Source organism: Chamaea fasciata, unplaced genomic scaffold, assembly GCF_029207755.1.
Source record: "Chamaea fasciata isolate MVZ Bird 193981 ecotype frontalis unplaced genomic scaffold, bChaFas1.0.hap1 SCAF_1, whole genome shotgun sequence".
Taxonomy (NCBI): domain Eukaryota; kingdom Metazoa; phylum Chordata; class Aves; order Passeriformes; family Sylviidae; genus Chamaea; species Chamaea fasciata.
The window spans coordinates 25,363,710-25,376,373 of NW_027094086.1; the positions used below are offsets into that span (position 1 = coordinate 25,363,710).

The following is a 12,664-nucleotide window of genomic DNA, read 5'->3' on the forward strand; positions in this document are numbered from 1 at the left end:
CCTATCCCCTTTTTATTTTGTGAAGGCAATCATCAGGCTACCTAATTGTGAGAAAAGCAACAGAAACCTCAGGACTACCCAAGACTCTTCCATGCATCACCAAACTAAATACATTCTGCCACAGTCTGAAGGACTCAAACGCAAATAATCACTCAACTTCTATCCAGTGAAGAATTGTAACTCCCCTTCTTCACTTCCTTCCTTTTCCCTAGAGAAGGCCTCTAGGGCAAAAGTCCATTCATTTTGTAGGAAAAAAAAAAAAAAAAAACAAAAAAACCCCAAAAAGTTTAGTTCTTTGACTCAGGAAGGAGGAGGAGATGGATGAAGAAATCATCTAGAGCCAAAAATAATGGAATACAAACCAATGGACTTACAGTGCATAGATGGGCTGAAAAAGCATATTAGAAAAGAAATAAATTATTAAGAAAGCAAAAACCAAAAAGCATTTTTACAGTTTGGGGGAAAAAGCCTACAGGAGATGGGTCAAAATTTACATATAATCCATATAAAAACAAATGAAAGTACGGAAGAAGTATGGCAAAAAAAAACCAACCCAGGACATATTGCACACCCTTCTTCAAGTGTCCTTACTTTGTATGGTTAAAATAAGCTATAAAAGGATCTGTGTTTGAAAAGTGAGAACTTTCATGACACCATGTAAACAATAGCACAAAGCAGATTTAAAACATAGTTCAGTTAAAACTTCATGTACGTACATGGCAGAATTGTGGATAATTTTGGAGCTGTATTTAGCAGTTTTGACATGCCTCTTGTTAAAATTAACTATTAATTTGTAATACCAAAAGCTAGATATAGCTTATGTGAAAAGATGCTACACTGCTTTAAAGAGTCTTAGCATAGGTGTATAGAGTCTTACATAGATGTATGACAAAGATAACAGAATACTTCATAATCTTTCTGTAATTAAGCTTATATCACTATCTAAAATAATTTGTGTCAAATTTATTTGAAAAGCATAGTTTTATATCATATGCATATCTGGAGAAATATCATGAATCTTCATTAATTTCTACCACGCTTTGTCAATTTACAAATCCACAGCAACCTGGGTGTGTATTTTTCATAAACCACATGCCAAAAGTAAGTAGAAGAGAAATTCACTTCTATGTGCTTACATGATAGCCTGTATATGTAACTATATATGTCTAAAATCTATATCTCTTATACTGTCACCCCTGTATTTTGTTATTTCGAGATTTGTTATGCCCATACTATTCTTTTGGCCACTGAAATTAAATAGCACTGTTTTAAAGATTGCACTGTCTTTCCCTGAAAGAAATTGTCATTAGAAAATGTTTGACATCTTAATCTTTAAAAAGGATAAGTACCATACCATAGGAAGCCAATACAGCAAAGGTCCAATTGTGTAGATCACGACAAGAATTAACACACAAGAGATAAGGCAAGCCACCTAAAACAATAAACAAGATTTTCAGATCATTCAGTCTAACAACAACAAAAACAACAAAAGAAATTGTGAAAAGGATAAATTATAAAATATGGTAGACAAAGTCAAGAATCAGATTTTGACAGTGTTAGCTATTAGTGCATCTGTGGATTGCAGATGCATAAAATTTCAATTTAAATCTCTGATTATTACCTTTTATCAACTGCAGTGAGAACATAGTGAGAGAACTCAACATCTGTGCTTGACCCTGGTGCCAGCACACTGACACAGATCAGAGCATCACTTACACACTTGGGTACTAAATGGAACGTGTGTGTGCAATATCTCATCCCAGAAGTTTTTCAGCACTCACTGTCATTCTGCAACTTATTTATAGCCATGCACCCTATGTTGTACTAAATAACAGATGTCATAGCACTAAGCAAGAATTATATATGCTATCATTTTTTCCATGAGGGAAGATGTCTAACTTCTTTTGTTGGGATTAATACTAAAAGAAAACTATTGTTAAACCAGAAACCACTAACAATTTCATGTTAATATCAGTGTATTTACTTGAGAAAATGTAACTACATTTTTAAAATATATTAAAGATTATAATTAATGCAAGTAATATAAATTCAGAAAAATATATGGTCTAATAATTATATATTTCTTCACAGTATTTATGGTATTAATCTGATGGAAAATGACAGTAAAATTGCACTGTCCTATTCTGCTCTGAGTGCTCACTGAGTACTTCTGTCTTATAAATATACAGTTCAGATTCACAGAAGGTTTTTGACGATAAGTAGACAGATGCTCACTTTATTTTTATATTGATAATATGTTTCTTTACTAAAATAATTAGGTTTCATTTTAAGAGACAAGTTGTTAAAAACAAAACCAGACAAGTTGTTAAAACACTAGAAAATTAAAGTCATGGTGTACTTAAAAATACCATCAAGAAGGATAGACAGAGTGTTTACATAAAAAGGGATCGAAAATCTGCTGGTAAAGTCACAAGGAACTTTTCCCTCTTTCTGCCTTCATGAAGAGCAAGAAAAAAAAATGTGTTGATTCTATTTGAAGGACACTTTTAGTCCATGATAGAGTTCCACACTTCTGTTTTCTCCCAGGAAAATATATCACTGAGGAACAAATGACTAAACTGCAATCCAGGTATAGCCATTTGAGAAAAAAGGGCTGCTCTGTGCCCCTGAAATGCTCTTTGCATTTCTTTCATTCCCTATGCTGAACTGACTTCTCTCCATGTTAAAGAAAGGTTTGTTTTTGCCTATAACCTGACCAACATTTATAAGTGATGATCTTCTCATCTCTTCATTCTGCCTGGACAGCCACAAAGGAGAGCATTAAGCTGATGTGTTGCTTTCCAAGAAGGCAGGGGAGAGACTGTTATGCCATAGTGCTAGCTCACAGCCACACTCTTAACTTTTAGACACAGGCACTGCTATACTGTGAAACCAACAGATAAAGCAAGCAGATTTTTATTGTGTGTTTGTTGTCTTGAAATCAAATTATAGTGGTTTCTTTTTCCATTTCATGTATTGAATAACCTTTTATCAGGGTCTTTCCCTACACGTACCAGAGCCAACGTGCTCAAATACCCTATATACCTTCAGGTTATGGGTATGCAGATTACCTCAAATCTTCCATGAAAAAGCCAGTAGAACATGATGCAGTACAACTGCAAACTGTACAATTAGCACACTAACAGATTACAGAAGAGAATGTCTGTGAGGATGACGGCACATTGTATGACGTCAAATTCAACTAATATATAACTGAAATAACTAATAGCCAAGTGGTAACTAAAATATTTGCATATACATACTTTTCAAGATTATTATTTGTTAGATTATTCATTATGATTAAATTCAGAGTGCTCTGTAGGGTAATTAGCAAGTATTTAACATGTAGAGTATTGAAGTAAAGCCCTGTGTAATTCCTTAATATTGTGGCATCTGCATAAGAAATAATTGTAAGGCATGGTTGAAGAGAAACAGTACCTATGGATTGTATTTAGTCTTATAAACCTTTTCCTTGCAGCTAATATCCTTTATACAGGCAAGAGAAACAGCTATAAATTGAAAATAGAATCATTGAATCATAGAACTGTTAAGGATAGAAGAGACCTTTAATGTTATCTAGTCCAGCCACCAACCCAGCACCACCACCATGTTCACCATTAAACCATGTCCTCAAGTGCCATATTCATACAATTTTTGAAAGCTTCCCAGGATGGTGACTCTGCCCTTACTCTGGGCAGTCTGTTCCAATGCTTTAGAGCCCCTTCTATTAAAAAAAAAAATCCTGATATCTAATCTAAACCTTCCCTGGCGCAGCTTATTGGTGTTTCCTCGTCCTGTCACTGGTTACCTGGGAGAATAGCAGTGAACTCCAAAGGGCATGGCATTGATATGGCAGGTGGCTGGCTGCCACCAAAGGGCCCTTGAGTTTCAGAGGAAGAGGCAGTGCTGTGGGGGTGCCCCAGGTGTTTTGCCACCTCTCTTGTTCACAGGCACAATTAGGACAGATGACAGACTGACAGGGTCACAGTTATCACTCTCAGCAATTACAGGCCCCTCTTTCCTGAGCTACTGTAATAACAGCTTGTGGGTTTCATTTCCTACAGCAGGAAATAGCAACAAACATCTTCAAAAGTCTAAATGTCATCTCTGTGGGCTCAGTGTACACTGAGGGATAGGACAAGTACACCATGTCACAAGGCAGAAGCTGTGAGATTACTTGTGTTTTTTTAATAAACAGTTCTAAAGGTTACTTACATTTTATTTTGAAAATCAGATAGAAGATAAATTAAATCAGATAAATAAAATGTGATTTTTTTCCCCTAAAACTTCAGATTGGACTGTACCATAAATCCATTAAACACCATTAGAGGGCACTTTTGTTACAATGCTGACAAATTCACATAAACTGAAAAGGCTTTTATGTAGTTTCCTGCAGTCTGAGAACACAACTCCTAACTTCCTTTCTGCTATAGACCTTACAGTTCACATTGAATGAAATGGGTGAAAATTAACAAATGGAACCATTATCTTTCCTAGGAAGACATCACTGATCACATGCAATTTCATGCAGATTGTTAAAAATGACAGGGCAGAGTGATTCCCAGGACAGAGGCAAAGGGAGACTAGAGAAATACTATGGTTAAATCAGTACAAATTGCAGTGAGCAGTAAAATCTCAGTTTTAAATGCCTGCTGTACTTCACTCCAAGCTGTTACCTGTGTTTTGGCGCCCGTGCTGTATAAAAGTGCCGTCCGTCCCATCGCTGCAGCACTTGGTATGCAAAAGAAAAATGAAGGAATCACGTTGCTGAGGCCATGAGCCAAAAATTCCTGCAAGGTCATTAAATAGAAGATGTTTTTTTCCTATTGTTCTGTCACTTCAATGTCTCTTGCCAACAAAGGAGTACCCTATGTAAATATTAGCAATGATAAAGGATGGACATATTTTTGAGGGAAAATAATCCCACAGGTACATGACAAAGGGTTTCCCAACAGAATAGATCTTCTCACAAGTCAGAACTAATTTGAATGATAGAGACATTGAAACAGATTCTTCAAAAGCAGGAGAAACATTCTCTCCCCAAAATAAATGCTATTGCTAAACTTTGAAGATTAAGTTCAACCAAATTATTTACATCTTGATCCACATCTGTTTTTTAACTGGCCAGAGCCCCAAGTACTGGTGTCTGGAAACTGTCCAGGTCATTTCTGGTTTATGGCTCACTGGAAAAAGACAGCCACTTATTTCTCTTCCTTTCAAGCATGTTTTAGTGCAAGTGAAGTGTGGTAGCCACACTATATGCATGTTTTCATCACAAATGTATTTGATGTTTGCTCACAGTCAAAATGCAGACATATCTGAACAAAGATTTGTAGAAGAAAAAGTGGAGAAGCCACCTTGTATGTGCAGCCTAAGAACAACAGCATTTGCTGAAGAAGTGTTCCACCATGGCCACCCAGCATCACAGACTTTAAGTTGCAAGTTGGTCTGCCCAGGAAAATGTGTAGGAAAATGGTTCTGTATCCAGCCAGGAAAACACCAGCTCTTGAGTTTGTCTTCACAGCACAGAACACCACCTCTTAAAGCTCACCCGGCAGGCTCACACACCCACAAGCCCCTGTGCCAAGCACTATGCCTGGCCCCTGAAGACAGTACAGCCACACCACATCACTGCTCTCCTCTCATGGAGAGGTTTTGCTCTTTTGCTCCATTACTTGATGCAGACGTACACAGGGTTTCCAGGACTTCAGTAATGAAGCTGTGTAAGCTACAAGACTTCCTAACATGCCGAAAGACACATAGGTTGTTGTGTTCCATGGAGTGCCTTGAAACAAAGCAGCATGCCACCCTGCACTAAGCTCAAAGCATTCTCCCTCTGCTCCACAGAAACATGGCTCTGAAGCATCAGTAGAAATTCATGGCCCAATGTATTCAAACTGAGAAATATTTTAGAGACCTGAACCGACAAAAATGTTCCCACTGTGTTTTCCAAAGACATAAGAGTTGTAAAGGACAGGACCTGATGTAGCAAGACCAACCTGTCTAGATAGGCTATTCAAATAGACCTGCAGCTGCAAAACAACTGTTCTTCATTCACCCCAATGCCATTTATCCCAAACCACTTAATATAAAGGTGGAAGCAACATTTTCTGCACACAGTACTAGTGCCAATTATCTGAAATTGAGCCTTTCTTACCACAGTGCTTGAATTAGCATATCCATGGATGTCCTGCTGGCTTGGAGTCACCCACCCACCATGACAGGCAATGTAGTAGTGTAGAGATGGCCCACTTTTATTTAAGCATGTCCCCTGCAAAGTGGAACTTGGGACAGAAAGCTCCTATGGCTGTAAATTTGGCAGCACTCTCTGAGCTCACCCAGCTTCTTAGATACAAATAAACCTTTATTTTGGGTGAGATTTCTACTTTGCGTAAGTATAAATAATTTCCTATTATAACATCAGACAAGTCCTGGGGCTATAAGTACCTGGTTTCATTTTAGAATTGCTTTGTTTCATTAATTGGTGGCTGATTTAACATCATAGCTTGTCTATAAGAGCTCAACTGCCAGAGGAGAGAGAAGCTGTCTCATCTTAGAGCAGTGAAATATGCGTTAATACCCAAATGCTGCACTGAATGTGGCATTACAAGATTATCCTGAAGGATGAGCTTCCCCAAAAGGAGCAGTTCAACCAATGAGGGCATTCTGCAGAAATAATTTGAACAAAATTTGGGTGTTACTGTAAACACTAGAAGGTGTCAGGATGCTATATGGAACATAACTTTTTCTAGTGGGCATTCATCTATAATACTTTCCCCAAATGGTGAAGCAATTTCAATGCTCAGTGACACTAAGGAGAAAGAGCTTTACCTGGTTGTCATCCACAGTGTATTTAAACTTTTTAGCAGAGCCTTGAGCAAGAGCTAGTGAGGCTACGTAACCAACCAGTGCCACTCCAAAAGCTTCAGTGACTACTTCAGGCAGGACAGTCATGGGTGGTGCTTTTGGTGATGGCAACCTATAAAAAATAAAAGGTGGTGATTTTTGCAAAACTTGGTACATGGTCTCTATATATCTGCAATTTATGTGAACACCAGAGAAACAATCTCTTTGGGAACAGTTAATTTTTGTATTGTAATTTTTGTAAGGTGAAATTTTTCGATATTTTAGTTTAATAAGATCACAATTGGTTGGGAACAGCAGAAGAGAATTTGTGGAAGATTAAATTGTCTCGGAGTATTCAATTTGAAAACTTCAATTTGAGAAATTAAAAGGAGACGTTGATAAATTAACTCCATGACTGATAAATAAAATTAGCAACCATTCACTAATTGTGTAATGTTCGATAGAAGAGACTACTGTATATTTTCTCCTTTTTTTAATATAGTTGACTTTCCTGTAAGTTAAATTTAAATATTAAAAAAATTTTGTATTCCTGTCAGTTGCTGACAGTACAGACATTTATTCCATCTAATGGGGATTGCAGTGGAACTACTCAAGTTCTGAACCAAACCACCCCAGATTTTCTCTGAACTCTTCAAAAATACTTTGGTCTTTCCAGAGCACAGATCACACTGTCTGAAAACCAAATTGTACTCTTAAGTTTTCTGATGCTCTCCACTGACGAGGCAGTTAGGTATTTCAGGCAAATGCCTAAAAAGATGCAGGAATGATCCAGGCTCTGCTTCTGTTTTTCAACTCTGCTTGTATGAGGTTAGACAGAAAATTCCTGATTAAAACTGCACAAATACTCATTCATTACACATAGAAGGGGCACACTTAGCTGTGTTTTAGTCTCAGATTCACAGCATGCTCTAAATACTTAAAAACCATTTTCTTTCTCAGAAATGTCCTTACTTTATTTCTTTCAGTGCAAGCTGCCACACAAACACTCACGCTGTCTTGGACTCGTACTTTGTGAAATTTAGGAAAACCCTGCTATATCCAAGCAGGAAATTACACAACAGCTGTTCTCTTCCATACCAACCTGTAGAGTTTGAACATTTTTTCTGACAACTAATCTAATTTCTCTTTCTAGCTAATTATATTGAATTTTTTTTTGCCTTCTTGTCAAGGTCATGGAGGAAAATGTATCCTTAACTATAGTAAAACTGTTCTTTTCTAGATTAAGCATAATTAAATCTTTCACATTTTCTCAGAAACCACATTTTCTAAAATTACTGTACGGGTGAAAAGGAATGAAGTGTAGTAATCTATAAATCTTATCTCATTGTAAATCCTTTCTGCTACAATAGCGCAAGGCAACTCTCAAAAACCAGGTGCAATAATCTAGTAAAGAGTGTCCTGCCCTCCCTGTCATACATCATCAAGTACTTAGTACCTACTTTTTATTCCACAAAGCAATAAAAAGCTGTGAAAATATACAAGAACGCATTTTTGTGATGATATCTATGCATATATAACTTGTTAACTATGGGGGACAGGAAACAAACAAAATAGATTTTTACTATTTCTTATTTCAGAAACTACTTTGACCTTTTCAGAGACTGTTCTCAGAAACAAAAATGTTTAAAAGCCACAAGCTAATAAAACCCACATTACCCTTTAGGAATATTTCCCACAACTTCTATCCCGTAGATGTATTCCATATCAGCATAGTAGCAAGCCATGGATGTAGCAATTATCTATTCAAACAGAAAAAGATGTTAATTTCTGTTGCTTCTGACATGGTCTCTATTATTGCCATACCTAAGCAAATGGCATTGTTCATATATTTATCCTTAGATCAATCCAGAAAACAGGATTATAAAACATTATTATGATTTTTTTTTTTTTTTTGCAAATGTGGAAAAGAGTCAAAAGAAACTAAGATTTGGACACAATAATGAAGTGAGACTACAGTGCAGTTTGTACATTCTGTGTTAATGAAAGAGATTTGTATGGCTCTCTGTAAAGACTCAGGAACCTTGGCAATCAGTGTCCAAATTCCCTCTGTTCAGCATGTGCCCCAGAACACTGCCAACCATGTGAGCAGGCTAAATTAATTCATAATTTAGATGTTCCTGAGTAGTCTGATTCAGCTAATGCTCTCTGAGCACATCTAATCCAGACTGGCAGTGTTGACTTCAGCACAGAACACGGCAGAAGATGTGTCTGCCTCTTGTTTTTGTGTTCCAGCAGTTTATGAATCTTGCAGAGGGAGCAGAAAGTTTGTCCCTGAGGAGGTTCAAACTAATTTTCTGTATTTCAAATGAGATGAACACACAAATACCAATAGAACTGGCTTCCAGTCTGCAATCCTTAGTTTGCTGGTGCATTTTATCCAATATTTCTAAAAAGGTAACACTGAGGCCAGGACCACACTACCTCCTGTTCCAGCATTTTGCCCTTGTAATTTTTTTTTCCCAGCAACAGAAGAGTAATTACAATAACACAACCTGAAAACCAACTGTCCTTCATACTTCATATATTTTTTTTAAGAGGTTTAGAGAAAACCAGAAACTTTCTGGTGGTGATCTGGTGCTAATCATTTGACTACAGCTCAATCCTTAATGCAATTGCTAATTTCAATTTAGTCTATACTATGTTAAAGGGAAACTCGGTAAGAAGACAGAAAGGAATAGCATAGCTATTTAACTTTATTGTAGATAAATCATAAGCGACATCTAAGGCACAACTGCCTAGCACAAGACTTGCTTGGAGTTACAATATGCCGGTTACTTTTTATTTTCTATTTCAAACTTCTTACACTTTAGGATTCTAGGCTTCGTGTTCTTGTGATTATGTAAAAAGTAGCAAACATATGAAAAATATTATACAAATTGGGAGCTTAGGTAATTTGTCTTAATTATTAAGCGAAACTGTTTCCTGTTCTTACAATTAACTTACAGCCATGAAAATCAGCTGTCTATTTAATAAGTGGCAGGTGTGGATGTGGATAACTATAGACAGCACAGTAAACTTCAACAGACTGAGCCACTGAAACCTTTGTAAGAAGAAGCCTGATACATAATTTTGTACTTACCAAAAGTAGATCGATGGGAAGGACGACTTTAATGTTTCTGTGAAATTTCTCATTCAGTTCTTTAACAAGAACAAGTACCACAATACTGAGCAAGGAGAGAAGTAATGCCTCCAGCTGAACTGATCTGATATTCTCGAACACATAAGCATAAATCTACAGTGAACAGCAAATAACAATCACAATTCAAAAATTCTATTCTGGATCACATGCCATGGCATCTTCTCACAACTTCAGACAAATAATGAGTGAGAGCTGAATCAATACTGCAGGAGCTGAGTTACTGGACAAGTTTTTGGCCTGTATTTTAGATTTTACAAGGAAGAAAATCACCAATTTACCAGTTGTATGGACTTCTGAAAACTAAAAAAAAAAAAAAAAAGCAGTGAATATTTATATATATTATAAATTTATAAATTTGCAAGTGTCTATTGGTAAAAGCAAGATATAAAATTCTAATAAATGTGATATGTTTCCTTTTCTTATTCAGTCTCATTAAGTTCAGTGAGATAAATGAGTGTTGCATTAAAATGTTAAGAAAAGTTTCTTACACAAAGGTTTATTTGTGTAAGAAATTAATCATTTAATATCCACCAACTCTAGTACTAAAAAGTTGTTTCTGAGAAAATAAAATTATAAGACAGAAAAAATGGGGAAAGAGAAGGAGAGGAAAATAGAAAAGGGAAAAAAAAATGCAGTAGTGGCTGGATGGGAAGATATGCAACAGGAATCTTCCAAGATGAACATCTTCTTCAAGGCATCCTCTGCAATCTGTGGGTCATTTTTCCAGGGTAATGTTTCTCCAGAGTAATTTCAGCAGGGCATCCTCAGCTCCCCTGTGGGTTGCTCTTGCCCCGAACAGAGTGCTCCATGGAGCATGCTTTAGTCAGGTCCAGGTGCTGCACACACTAAATAGCTGCCAAGCTTGCATACATATGTTACTGGTTACTTAAATAGCTAAAGTTATCTTCTTAGCCCTGTTTGTTTCCTTTTCTGCTGACTGCAGAGTTAAAAGGAGAGGAGGACACCAGGACTGAGCTACAGAGCTGTGAATGGGAGTCCTTCAGGTTTTCAGCAGTTAATACGTGCTGCAATAATCTGTAAAACAGGTTAGAAAAATGTAGTTGGATCTGTGATAAACAAAGGAAATATGGTGCTGGATTATAAGGAACATGCAGAATAGAAATACAGACCAGGAATAGAATGACCAATAGTGATGGGAAGCAGAGTCGTTGATGATGAATACAATGTTTTAAGTAACAGACTCAGAAGAAAGCAGTTGCCTTTGCACCAGCCCAGATGACACAGTGAACTATAATTCTTGCTCTATGCTGAATTTGTGGGTTCAGGAGATAAGGCATGGTAGTAGACTAACAGAAAGTAATGGAAAAAATTAGAAGTTTGCTGAAACAGTTAGAAGAGGTGAAGTTAGAGAGAACATCTATCCTGATAAATAAATAAATAAATAAATAAATAAATAAATAAATAAATAAATAAATAATGAGATCTTATCACAGCTTATTTTCAGGCCTCATGAAGAAAAGCAGAAGTCTATTGCCTGAAGGAACAGCAAGCCATAAAGATAGATACAATACACAGGCTTACTAAAGCTGTAAGGAAAAAAAAAAAAAAAAAAAAAAAAAAAGATAGGCTCAGTCCCTTAAATTCTGCATTTAAATTCTGGGAACTATTGTTCATCCTGAAATATAAACCATGGAGAGAACAGAAGTTGAGATTAGGGTGTACATTTAGACATCATCACAAGTAACTTTTTTTTAAATCCTAACATAAAAGATAATAAAATCAAGCAAGTGAAACTTGAAATAATAATATTAATATTAAAAAAAGGTGTTTTCTCTGGCAACGACTAAGACCACTAAAATAAATCAAAAGTGACATTTGTAGTTTTATCAAAATAAAGATTAATAATTTTCTGCTCCAGAGAACGTATTCTCAAGTACATGTATAATGCTAACAAGTTTTGACAGTTTGGAGGTTAAATACATATATTTATATTGGACAGGAAAAAGCACTAGAAAAATTATCTTAGGAAAGAACCCTGTTGTAGCAGAAAGGTAGTCAATATGATGCTAAAATTTATTTCTACTGTTCTGATTCTGTCACTTATTGAAGAGGTGATGCTCATATTGAAGAATGGGTAAATGAAAATAACTTCTTGATTTTTTCTCTCTGAGAATATTTCATAATCTAGAAAGGGGGAAAAAAACAAACCTAAAGATGGTTTCAGAAAAATAACTTTCTTTATAAAGAAGAAATTTAGCCCTTGGAGTTTCAATTAAGGATGTACAATATAACCCAGCACAAACATTTCTCAGAAACCAGGAAAAATATTTTAAAATCAACTTCTTAAGTAATATGATCTAGATATGTCTTAAATCTGAATAATTAAACCACAGTTTTTAACCACATATTGCTCCACTATAATCAGAACATATGTGGATTGCATCTTGAGTGGCTTGGGACTAGATCTGTACCCATAATTTTCCAAGAATGCATTTTCAAGAGAACACAGGACTTGGCTCAGTGTCCAAACAGAAGCTGTGCTTAATTAAGACAAAAGGAGGCAATCTTCAAACTATGCCCCTACACTCACCAAAGACTGAACTAGATCTAAGGTGAAGTGGCAAGAAAAGGGAAGAAATGGATTGATTCCTACTTGCTGAAGTCAAAGAGATGGGATTTGTTTTGAAATTTATTCTG

At 36.1% G+C, this 12,664-nt stretch overlaps 1 protein-coding gene across 1 annotated transcript in view; it reads right to left on the reverse strand.

The window, feature by feature from the left end:
- Window positions 1–12,664, reverse strand: part of SLC26A7 (solute carrier family 26 member 7) — a 68,971-nt gene that overhangs the window by 24,515 nt on the left and 31,792 nt on the right. Inside the window, exons 6-10 of the mRNA XM_066178970.1 lie at window positions 9,947–10,099; window positions 8,524–8,606; window positions 6,832–6,979; window positions 4,677–4,790; window positions 1,355–1,432 (exon numbers count right to left, since the gene is read on the reverse strand). Coding sequence (XP_066035067.1) covers window positions 1,355–1,432; window positions 4,677–4,790; window positions 6,832–6,979; window positions 8,524–8,606; window positions 9,947–10,099 — 576 coding nt within the window. The remainder of the gene's footprint in view (window positions 1–1,354; window positions 1,433–4,676; window positions 4,791–6,831; window positions 6,980–8,523; window positions 8,607–9,946; window positions 10,100–12,664) is intronic.